General features: G+C 37.6%; 1 protein-coding gene across 2 annotated transcripts in view; it reads left to right on the forward strand.

Moving 5' to 3' along the window:
* The window catches only part of EPS15L1 (epidermal growth factor receptor pathway substrate 15 like 1), a 33,502-nt gene extending 13,836 nt beyond the window's left edge, over window positions 1–19,666 (forward strand). For both annotated transcript variants that reach the window (XM_026035201.1, XM_026035202.1), the window contains 6 exons: window positions 255–391; window positions 577–637; window positions 994–1,076; window positions 2,198–2,330; window positions 13,840–14,045; window positions 18,123–19,666. In XM_026035201.1, the coding sequence (XP_025890986.1) occupies window positions 255–391; window positions 577–637; window positions 994–1,076; window positions 2,198–2,330; window positions 13,840–14,045; window positions 18,123–18,269 (767 nt within the window). In that variant the 3' untranslated portion in view covers window positions 18,270–19,666. The remainder of the gene's footprint in view (window positions 1–254; window positions 392–576; window positions 638–993; window positions 1,077–2,197; window positions 2,331–13,839; window positions 14,046–18,122) is intronic.
* The last annotated feature ends 670 nt before the right edge of the window (window positions 19,667–20,336 follow it).

Raw genomic sequence — 20,336 nt, forward strand, 5'->3', positions numbered from 1 at the left:
AACACATCTAACTTTATTAGGTGAAGTCCATAGCTTTGTCATTTACTTAATGTAAGCATATACTTGCTGCAAGCTAGTTTAAAGAGATATTTAGTAATTTATCATGACTATTTATTCAAGAGGAAATACTTCAGTGAGAATAAAGTCAAATGTAGAATGGTTCCTTATGCACATTTTCTGTTGCTTTACTTATAAAGTATTATTTACCTTGATTTACTTATAAAGTATCATTTACCTTTTAATATTCCTTCCAGATCCATTTGGAGGTGATCCATTTAAGGAAAGTGATCCATTTCGTACTTCTGCCCCTGAGGATTTCTTCAAAAAACAAGGAAAGAGTGACCCGTTTACCTCAGACCCATTCACAAAACCCCCTGCTTTACCCTCAAAGGTCAGTAATTTTAAAATATGCACATAACATAATTTCTACTGACAGCACTTTCCTTATGTGAAAGTTAAAATAGATCACTAAGAAGGGATTTAATTTGTTCTGAAGGGAATGATTTTGATAATCATAAGAAGACAAGTACATAATGCAACCAGAACAATAACTAGATCTCTCTCCATATTTTTTAGCCTGACCCTTTTGAAAGCAGTGATCCTTTTACATCTTCCAGTATTTCCTCAAAAGGCCCAGGTAAGAYGAATAAATCTTATGCTGAAGATGAATTGAGTGGGTATCCCTTTATGAAAGAAGAATCAATTATCGAAATTCAGAATAAAAACAAATATTGTAAAATAGTAGGAAAATAGCCTCACTGTGATCTTAACTGATTATGAAGAGTAAATCCCAYATACTCCACAGGCTTTTTCCCTCCAAGCAAATGGTGGAAAAAAATATTGTTTTGCAGAATTCTGTCTTAAATTGGCATGCCAGGGCAAAATACAGATATTTTTTTCAATCATCTGCTCTTTGTTGCTCTTTATTTGCAATAGGTGGTTCTTCATAATTGGTAGATTTTATTTTAAATGTTTTTTTCGCATCTATTTCAGATCCATTTGGAACACTAGACCCATTTGGAAGTGGTGCTTTCAGTAGCAGTGAGGGATTTGCAGACTTCAGTCAAATGTCAAAGGTAAAGGTTACAAGGAAAACAACTATTCAAAAAAATTAAAACTTTTTTAAGGGTGTAATATGACTATTTTATTCACTTTCTCTTTATCTTGAGTCCAGCAGATCTTTTAAGTTTTATTAAGTCTTAACAAAACGGGTAGATTCAGGAGGGAGAGAATCACCTTTCTATACACATTTTCAAATGTCAGAGGAGGAAAGCAAATAACTTCTGGTTTTTATTTATCATAAGTAGTTGTGTGACATGTTTCAGTTTCCAGCCTTCCCCTAAATTATAAAGTCYGCTTCTTGGTATTATATCTTTAATGGTATCCTGACTTATTCTTAAACTTTTCCCTTAGTACAGGGAACCACAGGAAAATGTTATCTAGAAGATAGATTATAATAGCACTTCAGCTCTTCAGTCTCTCTGCAGTATTTTCTGTTTTTTTCTTACTGTTATTTATTTTTTCCTCTCCACTAGGTGGCAGTAGTTTTCACCAATATTGGTATTTTTTGCTTYAACTAGAAGTTTTATCAAAAGTCTGACGTGGAGCTTGAGCTTTACGTTATTCTTTTATGTCACGATAATTAATTACKCTGTATTGCATATCTTTTTTGCCTTTTTTTAAACATTAGGAGAACTCTTTGCTCTGGAGAGCCAGTTGAATATAGAAAAGCAGGTTAAAAGATATATTTGGAATTTTCCATGGACTTTTAGAAAAAGAAGACATGTAGGCATGTGTAATTTGAGAAGAATGTAGAAAAAAAAATCTGTCCATTGCACAGTCCGTGATGTTTTCCTAATTGCTGCTTTTGTTTCACAGTTCTGATTATCATAAAATGAAGTCTAGATTGTAGTATGATCATTCATTGCCAAAAATTAAAAAATAGTATTGTTTTCCTCATCAACTTTTATCTAGGAGTAGAAGCTCTAGAAGTACATACATGAATTAAGAGCATAAATATTTCTGAATATTAGCAAGATTCTGGCACCTCTATCGGTGGGTGTTAGCCTGTCACATCACTGACATAATTCTGTAAATATTTGTCTGKTTTTTTTTGAGTTAATACTTTTGCTTGCTTTGCCTTGTAGCTTAAGTGAAACCACAGTGTGCTTATTCCTTTTCTTTTTTTCTCTTGTAGTCATCAGCATCAGATCCCTTCACCTCCTCTTTTGGAGGAATGGGATTCTCAGATGACCCTTTCAAAAGTAAATCAGACACACCAGCATTACCACCGAAGAAAAATGTCCCTCCACGGCCCAAGCCACCCAGTGGTAAGAAGGTTTTCGTTTTTTAATAGCCACTTTCTCCTAAGTTTACTATATGGAAGTGAGGACAAGCTGTCAGTCTTCCATCATTTTATATTTCAACAGTGGAGGAAAGTCTGAGATTATCACTAAATAACATAATTTACTAATAAAACAGACTGGAACTCTTTAGCCTGGGGGGGRAAAAAAAGATTAAGGACAGTTGTTGACAGATCTGTAAAAATCACTTGCAGCTGGGAAAAATGGGGTTCGATTATTCTGGCCCTTCCAAGTAGGCATCAAGTGAGAGTAGTAATGGCAGCTTCAAAGTAAGCAAAAAAGGGTACTTTTATTTTATACTGTATGCTAAACTTAGTGTTTATTTGCCAGAAAATATGACAACTGACAAATTCAAACAGGCTTTAAAAAAAAAGATCTTAGAAGAAAGCGTTATCGGGGGCTATCAAAGGCCAGAGTTCTCTTTCTGGTTCAGAAAGTCCCTGGAGTGTCAGTTGCTGAAGGTCTGAAAGGTAATGTGAAGAGTGCCACATCCTTGCCTTGTTTTGATGTTTTTGCTGTAGACATCTGCTGCTAGACACCAACATGAACAGAGTTCAGGGCTAGATGGACCTGCCCTGTGATAGTTCTTGCATGGATGCATTGCAGTGTTAATTAAATCAAAAACGTATTCAGAAAGAATACATAGTTTGTTTCTGCTTCACATCCAACACGTTTAGAGATTCTTGAAGATGTATCAGTCTCCTGAATTGAAAATTAGATGTTTTTAACAGGGAGTTGCCTTCAGGGTTTCTTCTGCCCTCTGAAGAGTTGATTCTCAAAACATTCAGTCAGATACCAGTGAAACTGTTTCAAGGGCTGAAGCCACTTTAGAGATGTTGGTTTCAAGTCTGCTTTTAACAACTGTGGTGTAGTTCGTTTAACGTTAGTGGTGAACGTTTAGCTAGCTCTCAAAAGAAAAAACAAAAAAAGAGAGAGAGAAAGAGAGAGAGGTGGATTCTACAAATAGGCACATAATTTTGTCCAGGAGTTGTGTGGGTCAATATCTAGATTTTTTTGCTATCCACTGACAACGTTAGCAAGCATAATACAAAGAAACAGATTCATTATCAAAGCTTCTCTGTCTGTAAATGTGGATCGTCTATCTTGCTGTTCTTGCGTTTTGGAGCAAAACATGCACCCTGCACCCATCCTGTTTATAACAGATATTGTTAATCTTGTTTTGCAAACCAGTTATGCTAGAGCTCCTTGGGCAACATGAAAAGCGCTTTCTATTGCAGGCATTTCCTGAGGATCTCAGTAAGATTTCAAACCTTGAAATTTATTGATGAGGTTCTGTGTAGGTGGATGTTGATGAAAACTGACCAGAAAGTGAGAAAATGGTCTAGGATTGCAAGAAGGTTCTCAAAGCAGTCAGTTCTGTGCCTRCCTTTTGGAAATATTTTCCATTATTGAGATACTCGACAGCCTTTAGTAATTTAGAGTAGATATATTATGTAACTTGACAAATAATATCAACTAWTAGGACACAAGTGAGTAGAAGCAGAAATGCAACAGTGGAAGGTAATCTTATTTGTCCTTGAGAAGTCAGGGAGTGTTTAAGTAACCATCTTTTTAGGTAAAATCTGCATAAAATAATTCAATGTTTAAAGAGGATCTGTCAGGTTGGATGAGTCAAACAAATACTAAATATACCTGTATTGCTACTTTCATGTGGTTTCTTTCTGTTTCTTGCTCAAAACATGATAATTTCTAGCAAATGCAGTGCAATGCTAGCAGCAAAAAATGGGGATACATGCCACAAGATAGACTGGGTATATGGGGGATTTGGTTTTATGTCTCCTTTCATTCCTTCTTTTGTACATAGTGATGAATTTTGGAGAACATTTAGCTTTAGTCATTTAGAATTTCACTGTGTGCACTCATTTTTTTGCTAGACTTTTCAGAAATTTGTTTAAATGTGTACTTGTCCATCTGAGTGAGAGACTCCATATTCTTAAGGCTCTGCTGCTCTACCAGAAGCAAATGTTGTTATGATAAAATAGACTAAGGAGGAAACAAAGCAGGTTTTTTTAAAAGCAAATGAGCCTCATGTGCTTATGCAGCTATACTCCTCCCTTCCTTCCACACTAAAGCGATCTTCAGTGGTTACTTAAAGCATGAGAAATTACATAGTAATACACGGCGATGCTAGCGAGAGATACAAGCGTGCTTCGAAATGGGAGCACTGCTCAAAAAACAAACACCAGAAAAGAAACTTCCGTTGTTTCTTACCTTTCTCAGTGGTCTGTTTAATTAAAAAAAACAAGTATGAGATAAAGATCTTGCTGAAAAACAAATAAATGCCAGCTATTACCAGAAAAATCTGCAGTTTGCCTTTCTATCCCTAGTTAATATGCCTTTTAGTGTAATTCTTTGGGGAATTTGTTTGTTGGGGAGATGGAGCATTTTRATATTGAGAAGTCCTTATGTGGCTTATCTTGAGTTTTATTACTCGGGTACAATAGAAATCTAGTAAAAGAAAAAAGCTTTAGTTGCCAAACCCTCTGCAATCAAATAGAAAACATTAGTTAAAATTTTTACAGAGATAAATTTAAAACCTGACTGTTTTCCCAAAGTAGCTGCTTTTAGGGGACCTCTCCTGGTTTGGTGCTTCAGGAGTCAGCCCTCATTAGGAGCTGTGGGACATGCAAGCATCGTGTGATCCCTCGGGACACTGCAGGTGTCCTGGCTCATCCAGACATGGACAACATGTGCCCCAGGTCCCTTCTTGCCCCTCTGTCTGTTTTGTCCCCATAAAAGAGCTGCACRTCCAGTCTCACTTCTTCCTGAAGCACTTCAGACATTGCCTTTGGTTGCTGTTTGGTGGAGATTGAATCAAAAGACCTTCAGATGAACCTGCAAACCTAAGTGAGATGTCCAGATCAGGTTGGCTGCTCCCATGAAAAGGCTCTGGAGGCAATTTTCAGATAGTGCTTAGTGGAACTTTATAATTCCTGACCTGCTTATTGCTGGTTGCTTGTAAAGAAACAGATTTTTTTTTAAGCTAATGTTTGTTGTTTTGAAATTTTGGTGGCAGCTACAATCTGATGTCTCCATCAGGAGGAACTTCTGTTCACAGCTGTCTGTGGTTATTACTATCTGGTGAGGATAGCTACACTCGTCGTGTGGCATGGATTAGAAACCCTTGAGATCCATATCTTTCCCTCTCTAAAAGTATAATCTTGAGTGGAATGACAACTGTGAGATTATTTCCTTGAAGTTGTATCTTAGGCTAAATCTCAGGCTTATATTTTTCTTCTGTAAATCACGTTCCTCCTTTTTCTTTTTTTTCTCTTTTTGAACCAAAGGCTTTACATCTTTCTCAGTTTTAAACTTGTTCTTACTGGGTTCAAGAAACATCACCTACGTTTGTGTTTCTGATGAAGTGTTCTACTTTAAATCACTATATGGAAAAAGCAAAGTGCAGAATCTTGAAGTAAAATTGAAGGAGGTTTAAAAAAATCAGTGAGCAGCAGCAGAAAATGTTAAGAAAAAGGAGTTGCACAAGTAGCTAGTATGAATTTAAGCATCAAAGCCTGAACATATCTTGGTTATTCTTTAGCTACTCTGCATTGTTTTGTTTTGTTTTTTTTTCCCTCTTCAGGAATATATTTATTAATTAAGTTCCTAATGCCCAAGGTTGAGTTCAGTTCCCCTGGGACTTTGAAGTTATTTGGTGTTCAGCAGGTGGTACCGAAGAACTTGAAGGTTTCTTCTGGGGGAAGTGAAAGGTTTCCTATATTTATCAATACTGTATTTTTAATAATGCTCAAAAGCACAAAAGGGGCAAAAAAAAGATACAAGCAGGTCTGTGCTTTGCATAGCAAGTTATGTATTTGTCTTCTCTGTTAAGTGGAAAACAAGACAATGTTATTGCCTGTATTAACAGAAGTAATAGTTGCCTTTCACAAGGTACAATTACCTTGTATGTTGAGAAAGGGATTTAAATCTGTATTATTTTCTAAAAATGTTCTAAAATACAGCTCTGGTCTTGTAGATTTGTAAAAACACTTAATTTTCTGTCATAAAGCATTCTCTGTAGTGTTTTAGCAATCCTGAACTTCTGGTCACTTTTTTTTTTTTTTTTTTCATACAAGTTTGGGGGGTTTTAGGGAACTTCTGTGTAATTAAGAATACAAAAAGATAGAAAGAGCTGATGCACTGAAACCTGTCGGTTAAAATGGTCTTTGTAGGTTCTCACAGATTAACAATCATGTTTTCTGCCATGAGCTGCAGATTGAAATCAGTCAGAGTTCACCGCTAACTAGTTTCTAGGTAAAAGTTGTTGATTGCAAAAAGAGAGAAACAGATTTTTTTTTCTTTTTTTCTCTTCTTTTTTTTTTTAAAGTACAGGAAGCTGCTGTGTGGGTGTCAGTGATTGGGTTATAAGTAAAATTCAATGCTCTAGTGCTTTGATCGTGGGACCTAGTGCATTTGCCCCACCCTTACCCACTTCCTTTAAGTGCAGCACCATGCATTCCACATTGCGGTTATAGCAGGGCTGCTAACCAGTGATATTAGTGGAAGAACCTTCACCACTAACCAGTGTGTAACCTTCAACCTCTTCTAAATTTTTATTGCTCGCTTATAGTGGTTTTGACCTTTTTAACCTTGAAAGAATATAAATGCGAAAGAATATAAAATGCGAGAAGAAAATGTGCTTTTAAAATGTAGTGTGCTTTCTTCTTGCAATGATTGCTTAATAAGGACTTTTTTATCACTAGATTTTTAAAAAATCTGTGTAAATTTTATAATTTTTATTAAATATATTGTTTATTGAAGAATGATAGGGGTAAGAGGAATTGCATTAATAATGGACTTTGTCATGATAATGTACTTTCCCACATGTGTTATCATTTTGAATGCTGATACATTCATGAGTAACAGAAAAATTACATATTATTTGGAATACTTCATCCATTGCAAAAAGGAATTACTAGATTTACTTAGCTGCTATGATGATATTGCAGAGTTGTTATTCTAAATTGGTAGCTTCATTGCATTTTGTATTTAAACAACTGATGCAGTGAGATTATCAAAAACCTCTCACTTTATGTTTTGATCCATTTATTTATGGCTCTGATCTATTTTGCAAATTCAGTTTATTAATTGGCATTTCAGAAGTTAGCGGTTAACACCTCCCTTTGGTGTTTGATTCTGTTCTCACATTTTAATTGTGATTGGTAGTATTTTTGAAGTGCCGCAGTATTGCAAAAAGATGACAGCCTTAAATTAGGACGCCTGATTTTAATCATTCAGACATGCCTGGTTTATACAGACATCAGTGCCAGCAGAAAGGTTTGCACAGCATTTAATCTGAGTGATAGTAGCAGCGATACTCTTGATTGGAGAAAAAAAAAGAGAAAACGGAAATAGAACAAACCAGTGTGTTGGGTTGCTGTGTTTTTTATCAAAGCACAAATTGCCAAACTGTTGGTAACACTTTGCTCTTCCCAAGCTAATAAAGGCCCCTGCTGATCTTAGCAAAGTCAGCCTGACTTGGCTCTTTCATCACAGTGTCACTTACACAAGTGGCCCTTTAGCAAGCGGATCCTTTAGTGAATGGATGCCTGGATAAGGTCCACGGAGCATGCACACACATGCCAGGCTTCCTGCACTGGGATTGTCTAGCTAGAAGCTTTTGAGAGTCAGCCTGGGGGATGTCTTTKGGACCCCTGCACCGTTTTGGGTGTCCTGTTAGTCCTGCTGTGCCAAAGCTGATGCCTGCTGCTGTGAACCACCACTGCTGGGCTGGCACGAGTCGGACAAGCAGGCAAGTGGCTCGCACAAAGCTGGTGTTTGTGCAGCCTCGCTCTGCTGTCTCTTCCTTTATTTTTGATGCTTCCTCCTCCCTTGTCACTCATGTAGTTCTTTTCATACATGTCACTTCTCTAAATCTAAGCCATTGTATGCTTTGCCCATTTTGATTTGCTTTTTCGTCTGTCAAGGAGTGGAGGAGCCCTGGGAGCAGACTTTGACACTTGTCAGAGAAGGAGAAGCTTGAGTCCTCACTGCTTCTGCAGTTTCACATACCGATGTTCTTGGGGTTAGTGTGCCCATGCTGTGTCCTCGATATCTTAATTAAGCGGAAATGGAGACTTCACAGTTTGTTCAGTGCCTTGGTTAAAAAGCTTGCAAAACCAAGCCTGAATGCTCTATGTTGTGCGACATTTCTCAAATGAAAGTCATGCTTTATGAATCTCCRAAGCGTTCAAACCCATTGTTTTTGACCTGCGCCATGTAAAATGTCCTCAGGATATGTATCTGCATAGCACTTTGCAGGATGTGTTTAGTGAGATAATTTTAAGAAAGCAGCCGTTGTAGGTACATTTAATCAGGAGCTATGACTGAGAGGATTATATGAAGCAGTCAGTTTAACTAAAGAAACGAAAATGAATTATCTCGCAATTTAGTGTCTTTGTGCATATTCAAGTCATGTGGATGCATGTTTTGGTGGTCTCAAGGCGAATATAGAATAGGCTGTTGTCATCATGCCTCCTTTCTTCACAGAAGTGTTTGCTTCTGCATGGCTACGTTGGCTTCCTTGGAGCTGCTGTGGTGCCCATGGCTGTACACGGGCAGCATGCTGCTCACTTGCCTTGATTTCCTCCTCATCCTCAGGGAAACGTTCTGGTTTTGTTTTTCTTTGTTTTTTTTAATGCTCATGACTTGTAGAAGACCTGGCAGTTGCAGTAGAGTACAGGCATCCCTTGTTGTGTAGGATAAATGACTCATAGGTGGAGCACCTGCCCCAGCCACAAACTAAAAATTCCATTCACGCTTTGATGCTGTTGTTTGTGCTCCTCTCGCACACCGAAGATATTTCAGTACTAATTGATGAAACAAGCTGTTGAGAATCTGTTTCAGAACAGGTTGTTGATCTGAAGGCAACGATTTCTCGTCCAACCTCYTGTTTTCAGAAGTTTGCAGAGCCCTTCTCTCAAGCTGAAGTTCTCGGGCATAACAGCTAGCTAAAGATGAGAGTGCAAATATTAAGCAAAAGCAGACTTTAGTTCTTTCTGAGTAGGAAAAATTGAGGACATGCCTTTTGAGTGCAGAGGATTGTTTTTAGTTTAACTAGCTTTCAAGCACACTTTGAAAACTGGTTATGTTTTTTTCCTGTGAGCTCTTAAAGTTCACAGTCTTATTCTGCATCTGTGGAAAAGCTGGGTAATTTAACATCGTAGTAAAARGCATGCTGAGGAGGTTAGGAATGATGCATAAATCTGGTGAAGTGCCAAGACAGAGATTTGCTGGGAGGCATCTCACGTATTGCACAGTCCTCAAAGTTTTCTAGGTTAACACTTCCTCTAGCAGATACGAGATGGGAGAGGTAGGAATCCTGGGATTAAATCTTTAAATATAATCCCAGCTATGGCCTTCACTCATGCTACCACTCCTTATCATGACCAGTRAGAGACTGACCTTGTAAATTTTTGGGTTGTTTTTGTTTGTTCGTTGTTTTACTTCAGGAGATTTCCTTGAAAGAACTACTTGTTCAGTGAAAGTTTAAAATTGTGTCATCCTAACTCTACCCTATTTGTGAACAGGCATCATTATGATACAGTCTTTAAATACGTGAAAGCATGCTGTTTCTCATAATACAGAGAGATATAATTCTGAGGAGAAAGGATCGTCTTTGAAACGTGGAATCTAGTAAAAACTGTATGTGTTTCACTTCATTTTTTCACTGTCAATGTATTATAACTCGATAAGATATTTCTCTAATTGCAGCCTGCCAGCAGGAGCTCTAGATTTGAACCCTAAAGTTTGCTGTGGGGTATGAAATTAGATAAGCCCTTCGTATGGGTGGAGTTCACTATAAGTTAACAGCATTTGCTGTGGTAAACCATTTTGTTCATCATCTCTTTTTGCTGAAGTGAGTCCTCGGTGTGGTTTGGGTGCACCACTTGGGTAACTGCTGAAACTGCTGTGGTTTCRGAATAGGACCTGTTTTGCTTATTTCTGAATTTTTTTTCCCTGAAACTATTAGCAGATAAAATGAAATAAGTAAGGGTTACAACTGTTCACCTGCACTTTCTTACTACCGTGCCTAAAAATGATGAGCTGTGTCATTATAAAACATAACAGTTTTAATCTCCAGTGAGTAAAAGATTAAATGGATCTTAGTCACTACTATTGCTATATTTTTGCAGTATTGTGCTGCTAACAGTATTATCGTTTTGTTGGTGACTTTTTTTTAATGTGGTATGGGGATTTTCACCTTACGTTATAAAAATACTGTACCCACATCCTTGAATATGTGGAAATATAAAAACGTTCAACGTACGCTTACTTTGTTGGGGGAATGTACAATTAGTGCAAGTCAGCAAGGACGTACTGTAAGAAAAAGAATTTTGGTGTTATTACTAATTTATGGCCAATAAATTAGTAAATTTGAATATCTCACTAATCATACACAGACTTCTGCCTGGTTTCAAAACTGTGCTTGCAGAGTGTGGCAGGATGAGATAGATATTATAGCTAGATAAGCTATAATTAATGTATGAAGGGTTGTAAAGAGGACTTGCTGAGGACTCTGTCATTCCTAGGATTGACTTAGCCCTTTTGGGTACTGCCCTTGAAATTGCTTTGCAAAAAATAACCCATGCTGTTGTAAAGGTTGCCCTTTTTCAGTGTTTCTTCAAAATAAGCAAATTAAGGCTGAGATCTTCCATTTCATGTTCTGAATGCCACTTTAATTGAGTGTTTGCATGCTAAAGCCCATCTTTTGTGATCTGTTCTGAAGATGAAGCAGGAGAAACCTCAGTGCTCGTGTCTGCTCCAAAACCGCTAGGGGCTTCGTGCAAAAACAGCAAACGGGCCACCTAGAAAAMAACAGTTTTGCTGAGCAAATGCGTTTCAAAACCTGTGTTCTTATTAACAGTCACCAATTCCACAGGGTGGTTTCAGCAACTGAAATTTTAACCTAAGAAAAGAGCAACAAAAAACGGAACAATTTTTCCTTTCAGTCAGRTTTGCTTTGAAACAATGCAGGGTGAAATATAGTAGAGAGAATTTGCTTGCTAGTATCTGACAGTAGAAGGAAAAAATGTAGAGGACTTTACTCTGCCTTGACCTGAAATTAGAAATACAACTACTTGATTTGTGACTCAATTTAAAGTTACTGAAAACTGCATTTCATTGTGGGAAAAGGTCGTCGGAGAAAGTGATTAGTCACTGTCGTTTGCTCTTTTATCTGGAGAATCATGTAAAAATTGTTGAGTTATTCGCCAGGTTTGCGTAGTTCGTTACTTTTGCATAGGTGTGACAGAAGGCAGGATCTGCAGGGCACAGGGATGCRAGGGAGGTAAAAGCAATGATGTGATTTTAGAGAGCAAAGTGYGGCCTCTTTGGTGATAGCAAAGGCAGTTGGAAACTGCCTGAGCATGAAGGAGGGTCAGTGCTTGTGGGGGGAGCAAATGCTGCCCTTTCCTGTGTATTTTGTCATTTCCTTGCATGAAGGACAAATTGATGGTCTGGCCTGCCTGTCTTTAGAAATCCCCCGTGCAATTTCCAGTGTGGGCATCCATGCGTCCATATGGCATCGYTCAGTCAGGATGGGGCACACTGAACCATGGAAAATAATCCTGAAGCGAACTGCAAGGAGATCTGTCTTCCAGTTTTGAGGTGGCTCAACCTGTATGATTTCTTTAAAATGATTTGTCTAACCTGTTCTTGGAAATTACAGTGGGATCCAATGAATTCTTGAGGCAGTTTTGAATATTCTTGAGTTTTGAAAGCTTTAACAGCCTCCCTTGGTAAAGTCCGAGTCCCTGATCTGTGGACACATTGGAGTATGGAAGATTTGCCTGCAAGATGATGGTGATGTCTCCCATCAGTATTCTCAGGAATAAATGAGCCTAATTGTATTTCCTCCTCCATGTGTGTTGTGTTGTGCACCTCTTTGTCTCAGCTTGTTCTCCTTGCTTAACCTGCTTCGCCTCTGTCCTGAAACACAGGGCCTAAAAGTGCTCACCATGTTCCATCCGAGACCTGATTGTAAGTGCAAGAACAGCTTCCCCCTGTCTAGCATACAGTGTTCTGCCCTGAACAGCTCAGTAGGATGGGTATCTGCATGTAATATCCTACAATTTCTATCAGTGTTCAGCAACTCCTACCAGAGGTTGACAGAGAAACCTGTATCTCTTGCTCTCTTCTCCCATTTTTGTCRGTATTAGTAGTTCACATCTGCCTGAACTATAGGTTTATATAAGGGTCTGGAAGTTGAGAGAAATCATACACTGAAAAAGTGAGAAATGGCAAGCTGGTGCTTTCATTTGTAATTGGTTTATTTGGCAAACGTTAGATCTCAGACGTGCCCTCCTGGGTGAAGGGCTGATGTTAGTGCTTATGAGAGGAGAGGCTGCATGATTCCTTAATCTACCTCATACATGGGTGCCTGTCCGGAGCCGAGGGCCGTGGCCACGGTAGCCACAGCAGTAGCCACGTGGCCGTGGTAGCCACAGTGGTCTGCAAGCTGGTGCTGCTGGCCTGGGCTGAGCCCGCTGGAGGCCCAGGGCTGTGTGTCCGGACGTGGCCCGCGGGACACACGGACGTCTTGCTGGTCTCTGGGTTAGGAGAGACAGACACAAGGCTGAACCATCTTGCTGGTCTCTGGGCTAGGAGAGGCAGACACGAGGCTGAGCGGTAAGTGCCAGCAGGCCGCTGTTTAGAGGGTAAACCTKGAACTTCTCCTCATCAAACAAATGAGTATTTCTGCAGATTTGTGCAAATGCTGTTTAATTTTTGCAACTTGTAATGTTCATGAGCATCTACCACTGTCAGAAAATGCCTTCGTTAAAAGGCACCAGACTCTGTCTTGGGCATACTAAATACACGCTCCAAAGTATTTGGATTTTCAGCTCCATGGTGGAGTTGTACCTGCGCAGCRTAAGCAGTCACCTGCAAAAGCTGGGTTGCACAATAAGCTCCCAAAACAAAGTGGCTTCTTGATTTTATTTTCCAGTGATATGTATGTAGTGTTGTGGCAGAAGGACAAACAAGTCCCAGGAAAAAAAYAGAGCATGTGCCTACTGTACACATGAGCACATTGCTGTTCAATCCTATTTAATGTGATTAATTACTTACCTGAGTGATATATGTTTCTAAGTATTTTCAATTTCACACAATCCCTGACTGAGTTGTCTCTAATGCAGGAATATGAAGTAAAAGCATACCTGTCAACTTCTTCCAACCAGATGTCATTATATTGAGGTTTATCATACAAAATCTTGGTGGTATTAATACTGTAATGTATATAACACAATAAATTCATGTAGGGAAAATATCTGTTTGAGATGGTTTGCATTGAGTGATGAGTGCTGTCATATTAAGTTAAATTTTAAACTGCCCTAGGAAGGATGAATGATACTAAAATGTATCAGTACCATTTCTTTCCTATTTAARGGATTTACATTGTCCATGGTAAGTAACTTTTCTTTTTCTCCTTTTGTTTTTCTCCTAAACTTTCCAGGTAAAAGTACTCCTGTAAGCCACCTTGGGTCTTCAGATTTTCCCAAGCCCCATGATCCATTCCAGCCATTTGGGGCTGACAGCAGTGACCCGTTTCAAAGTAAAAAGGGGTTTGGGGACCCATTTAGTGGAAAAGATCCATTTGCTCCCTCCTCTTCAAGTAAAACTTCTAAAGACTCTTCCTTGGGGTTTGCAGACTTCAGCTCTGTAAGTTAAGTTCATTGTCTCTGAGCAAACCACTTTCTGCTCTGCTTGCAGCAATCTATTGGGTTTTTGTTTTAACTGCAAACCTACTGTTCACTGGCTTCTGTCTCTTTAGTACCTTCATACTGTCCTTGTTGTTTTTGTATTAATATTTCTGTAATAAAAAAAGGCATTCTTTCAATAAAAAAAAAAGTTTTGAGTTTCATACTAAATTTTAAAGGGTTTACTTGCTTTTAAATTATTTTAGTGCAGTGTGCCTTTACTCACAAATTCTTTGTAGCAGAATCTGTGTATGTTTTTGTTGCATGGAGGCTATTTTGTAACTGATTTGGGGGAGTCAATGATGTAAAGTTTCTTCAAAAATAATTGTTGAAGACATTTATATAGCAATTTCACCACACCCTGAGAAGTAAATCCTTAATGGAAAAAGATTCCATAAAATATCTGTAATTGTTTGTGGGGGAAAAAACAAAGTTCTGACAATCCTGTCACAATGTTGTCTGTATACAATGGAATGTGATCATAAGGATACATACACAAGACAGAGATTGGAAATTTAGCTGTTGAATTTTGTTCCCATTATTGAAAATGTAGAGAAGCCCTTGTTAGACAAAGCGTACAAAGCTGTTTTGTAGAACCAATAGCGAAATGCCCACATTGCACTCCACGAGATGGTATCGGAAGGTTGGAAAGCAAAGCCAAGTGCCCTTTCATGAAAACATATCAGAATTTCCAAAGGTTTGGCTTTGTTTTTAGTGTTGGCAGGTACTTGATTGAACTGGAAATTATTGTAAATGTAGTTGTAGTAGTAGTGTGGTTCTTATTACTTCCATGAATAGGTAGAAAACTGTTCCATCCATAGCCTGAGGCTTCTCCCTCCTTTCATGTGTTTTTGTTCTGTCACATTGCCATACAGAAAAATTGCCAATTTGCTCTGTTATTTACTCTGATGGGCACAATTCAGTGTTCAGCAATTGGAGTTCTGAAAGACGAATCTTTCAGGTTTCTTATTTTTTAATGTTCTACCCCCCCTTCAATTATAAGTTAGTAGTAAGTGTGTATCATTTCCCTATTTCATATTGTTAGTTGAGGTCATCTGTGCATATTTGTAGCTGGCCTCAGTTCTTTAATTTATCTATGATGAAGTTCAAGGTATTATGTATGCTTTACCACAGTTAGTACTAGCCTGTTGAATTTAGTGCACAGTTAAATTCTGTGAATGTATACAAAATGGTGACATTCTTAATAAAAATAAGACACAAAGCTTGCTTTATCTGAAATTTCTTGAACAACACCTAATTTCTTCTTTGAATGAAAGCAAACTAATGGAATGGAATGGCTGTTACCCAACTATTGTTATCCTATTTACAGACTGCATTTCTTAAGAGTGTGATTTAAACTGAGTGATTGTATCAAATGATTAATCAACATCTCCTTCCCGTGTCCCAGTGGGTGCCCTAGTGTTTAATTTTTCCTGCCATCAAGTTTCAGGAGGTCAGATTAACTTGAAAAGATAAGAAAAAGCAGGGAAAAATGAGATCTGGGTGGTAGCCACTTAYAGTTTGTTTAATTACTATTAGGTGGCACTTCATCCAGTAACATTCTTAAAATTGGTTTTGCAAATTGCTTTATACTGTCCCAAGAGGATAAAAAAAAAAGTGTTAACTGAAGTTGATTGAAAAGAAAGAGATTTTGTTTCCTTGATCAGTATTTATTTTTTGATTGCATATAACACAATTACCTTACCATACTTGGTGATGATTAATTCTCCTGCGTGAAGTCGTAATCCAGAAGAATATTATGTCCTCTCCTGACAATATTCTATTGTCTTTACCTGCTGTTTGGGTAACTTTCTTGAACCTAGGCATATGCCAAAAAAACTGTTCTTTTAAATTACTTGTATTTCAGTTACATTAACTTTTTATAGGTAATCTGCACAAGGATCAGGGGCCACAATGAATTGTTCTGTATTTTACTATTTGAAGGCCAGAGTTGTTCTCCTGAAAATTTYGCTTTATACTAAGCCTCTGTAAGAAGGCACGTCCAGATTTGGTTTCCTATGAATCACTTCTCTTTTTCTTTTTTCCTTTTTTTCTTCTCAGACCTTTAACCACAAAAATATAACTTGTATAACATAAACAAATCATAAGCTGGACTCCCCTAAGCTTTGGAAGATTTACCCTCAGACGTAAGCTATATAAGTAAATGTTTTTTCCACATTTAAAAAAAAAAAAAAAAAAAAAAAAGATGCCCCAAAAGGATTACCTAAACCTTATTATATTTCTGAAAATAGTAACTGTTGTTCTCCATCACAGCTACAGGATCTTCCTTTTGAATTCTTGGAATAAATGGAGAAGTCCTACACTTGAGTCTGCCTTCCCCGTGTCTTGAAAAAATCATGTTTTGAGAACCTTAGTGAGCTTTTAAGTATTGTCTGCCAGCTGTCCACTGAAATTATTTAAAGGAGTAACGACAGTAGGATTTCTTCATTTTAAAAGTAAAATTTCTTGCAATGTGTGGTACCTTCATTGTATTTTGAAAGCACTGAATGCAGAAGTCCTCGTCTAGATTTTTATGGCAATGACAGCAGAGGTATTGTTTGGAGAAAAGTAATTTTAAAAGTAATCCCCTTTCTTGCATCATAACCCTTGCTTTTTTAAATATTAACAGAGCAATTGTGAGCATCTGGAAGAGCACAGATAAAGCATAATTTAACTACAGCGAATGAGAGTTGGCCTCGGCTTTAAAGAAATACAAATAGATTTATTTATTTGAAAATAGGAATTAGAGATACAGCGCAGAGTGGAGAAGGCAAGAATGGAGGTCTTTGTACAATTCACACCCAGCCAGCAGCAGGGCTACTATTTAAAGTTGTGTTTAATATTCACTACAATATTGCAAGCTTGCCTGGGAAGGCATGGCCCTGTCAGCTAGTGCAGTGGCATCCTTTGCTGTGTGCAAAATTACTGCATTGTCGACCAGAGACCAATATTTGCAACACGCATTCAGCTGAAACTCAAAACTATAAGTTTAATGTATTTTTTCCTTAAATACAAACAAAAAAAAATCCTCAACATTCAAAAAAGGAGGTTGTACAAAGCAATTTTAGACGTGGGATATAATACAAATATTTGCTCTGCAAACACTCCTGTTAGCATTTGGTGAGAGGATGATGTTAAATTTAGATGGTACCACATTTTATTTTAGATTTAAATTAGTATTATTTCTAAAATACTTTCATAACGTTTTATGCAAAGACCTCAAGAAAGCCAATTTTTTCATTCTTCAGTGCTAAATACTGGAAGATAATTTTSGAACAGTTTTGCGGATTTGATTGCTGCTGTGTACTTAAATGCTCAAGCAGGAAAGCTTTAGAAAGCTCAAGCAGGCTTATGAGCTGAATATTAAAATGTGTTATGCCTCCTTAGTGTTTTTTGCTAAAGTAAATTGGATTATCTTGCATTGTTTCTTACTGGAAAAACTCTGCATGTATTTTATGGACAGTTACAGAAAGACTTTTTTTTTTTTTAAAATTCCTTTTGAGTGGGTGATGAAACATCCCCCAAATTGTCAGTCTCCAGATTCATTAGTAAAACCTCTCATCACTAACAGGAAATATTACATAAAACTCTTTGCAGCGTAGTTGCACAAGAGTAAATAGCTTTTCGTTTTACCAGCTAAAAGCCAGCAAATTCGGGATTCTGAAGAGTGGATGGAGGTTGCTGTGCTCCCAAACCACCAGCAAACTTTCTGGCTGTGGGGTTCTTGTTTGGCCTCAGTCCTCCATCCTTTTTCGTAGCCTGCTGAGACACGGAGGCAGGAACAGGCAGCAGGGCTGGTCCCTGTGGTGGGAGGAAGACAGATTTAAGGAAATAAATGAAAGGATGAAGTGGAGAAAACCACAAGCAAATTTGTATTCAATTCCAGCCTGATGCAGCTTGGTGTACTCAATTTGTGTATTTAATGCATTAGATTTATTGTGTCTTCCATATAACTTTTCTGGCTTTTTTTCCCCCCCCCCTTTTTTTTTTTTTTTGCTGTAAATGTGTTTATTAATTGTTTCCCGTTTTCGTTTTTTAGTTTGGAAATGAAGAGCAGCAGCTGGCGTGGGCAAAGCGTGAGAGTGAAAAAACAGAGCAAGAAAGACTAGCTCGGTTGCGGAGACAAGAACAAGAAGACCTTGAGTTGGCTATTGCACTCAGTAAGGCTGATATGCCAAGCTCCTAAATAGGAGTTCTTTGCCTCTACCCTTCCAAGTGAAACCTTTAAACCCGGCTTTTATAAAAATACTAAATTCTTGGTTTGTATTGTGAGAATAATTCTAGTCACCCTCAACTCTAAGCAAGACTGGCTGGTTATGTCAAGCTGGGCTCTGTGTGGCTTTTCAAATGTGTAATATACAGGAAACACTGTATAAGATGTATTATACGTTTTAGGTAAAATTTACTGCTTGTAAGAAGTTTAACATATGATCCTAAGATACTGGAAGCCAAGTTTCTTTATTTTGAAGACCATGTTGCATATAGTAAACTGCAGCTTATGAATCTAACTTTTTATTACCTAAATTCCATTGTTTTTTGAGCCTGCAGTATGCAATTAAAAGAAAATATCATAAAAAGACAATATTTATAGAGTTAGCTTTCACTTATCACATCAATTGAATTAGTCATAGTAGGCTAATGAATACAAATCCATCTATGTCAAAATCTTCAGCATAAATTCATTATTAGGTGCTCCCTTTTTAATAAAGAGTTGCATCTCTTGTGGAAGAATCTGACAATTTATGATGAATATGAACGCTGGGAACTCTATRAAATACTTTGAAGCCTCTACAAATAAGGAGTAGTTCTTATATCAACTTTTATTTGCATTGAGTTTTAATAATCATATGTGATGTTGTAAAAGAGGGAGTTAATCCGGTTATAGTAAATTGGACAAGTGATGACTTTGGCAATTAAATCATTAGGTAAAATCATGCTTTGTCTCATAAGCAAATACGATTACAGGACTGTGATGCAAGATCAAACAATTCAAAACTTTGCAAGTTTAAGCTATACTCATTGCTGTGTTTTATTTTACCCTCTTTTACTTCAAGCCCCAGAAACTAGATCATATTTGTGTTATCCAACTGACTGTGTGAGACTGTCTACCTCTGTTTCTTTAATTCCACTGGTCTTATATTATGGGGATACAAATCAAAAATAGCTGAAATATGGCCAATTTGAAACAGATTTCATTTGCCAAATACATGTTCATGCATAAGCTATACTGGTAGACTGGATTGGCTTTAAAAGGCAGGTTGCAGTATTAGGTCCAAATAGGAAGAGATTTTAAATGCTGTTCCTGTAGAACTCTACATATTCCCTTGGTAAAGATGATGCAGAATGTTTTATGTGTCATATCTAAAACAAGTCCTTATGATAAATTTGTGAATTACCTACTGAATTGCTTACTAAAAATGCCTTTTTTGGTACTTGCAGGAATTCTAACACTTCAGTTGTCTTTGCCTTGGACTCCTACATCTAAATAGAGTAGACACCTAGCACAAAATTTTCCATCTGTCTTTAATGTATATCTGCTTTCCTATCCTTGGTCCTGTAGGAATACCAACTGGGTATTTAACACTGTGTTCTTACTGGTGCAACCCTGTTCTTGGAAAATTTTCTTTTTTTTCTTTTTTTTTTTTTTTTAAATGTGGTACTCATCGTCTCTATTGCATTCACATTTCTTATGCCCTTGCTTCCTTATTTTTATTTCTCATGCTACAGTGATAGTGCCTGTTTATGCCATGAAAAGTTTCCATCCTGTTCCAATTGCCTTACTCTGGAGGCTTTCCATACATGGAGCCAAGGATCAGATTAAATAGTTTTAATCTAATTAGCAGTTTTCTATTCTGAAATGCAGCTAAAAAATAACATGTGTTGTTTCCAGCTTTTGAGAGCAGATCTATCAGTGAGTACGTGTCTGTGTCTGTGCACTGCGTACRTGCACACAGATACCACCCTTTCACGCAGGCAGCAATGGGTTTGACAAAACTCTAAAATCTGTTAGACAAAATTATCAAACCTGAGTTCAAAAGTGTCAACAAGTTCTCTTCCGGGGTCTACRGGACTCCAGGTCCCTGAAAGCAAATTAGGCCTGTGTCGAGCTAACTTAAGCAAAGCCTTTTGCTATGAAAGAGCGATTTTCAAAATTGKGTAAGAGTCTTCATTTTCCTTTGGGTCTGAATCTTTGTGGTTTCTCCTCAGCTTTAATATAACTGTTATATGCAAAACCATTTTAGAAAGGAAAGCG

The sequence above is a fragment of the Nothoprocta perdicaria genome, unplaced genomic scaffold (assembly GCF_003342845.1).
Source record: "Nothoprocta perdicaria isolate Ctin4 unplaced genomic scaffold, notPer1 scaffold_157, whole genome shotgun sequence".
Classification (NCBI taxonomy): Eukaryota; Metazoa; Chordata; class Aves; order Tinamiformes; family Tinamidae; genus Nothoprocta; species Nothoprocta perdicaria.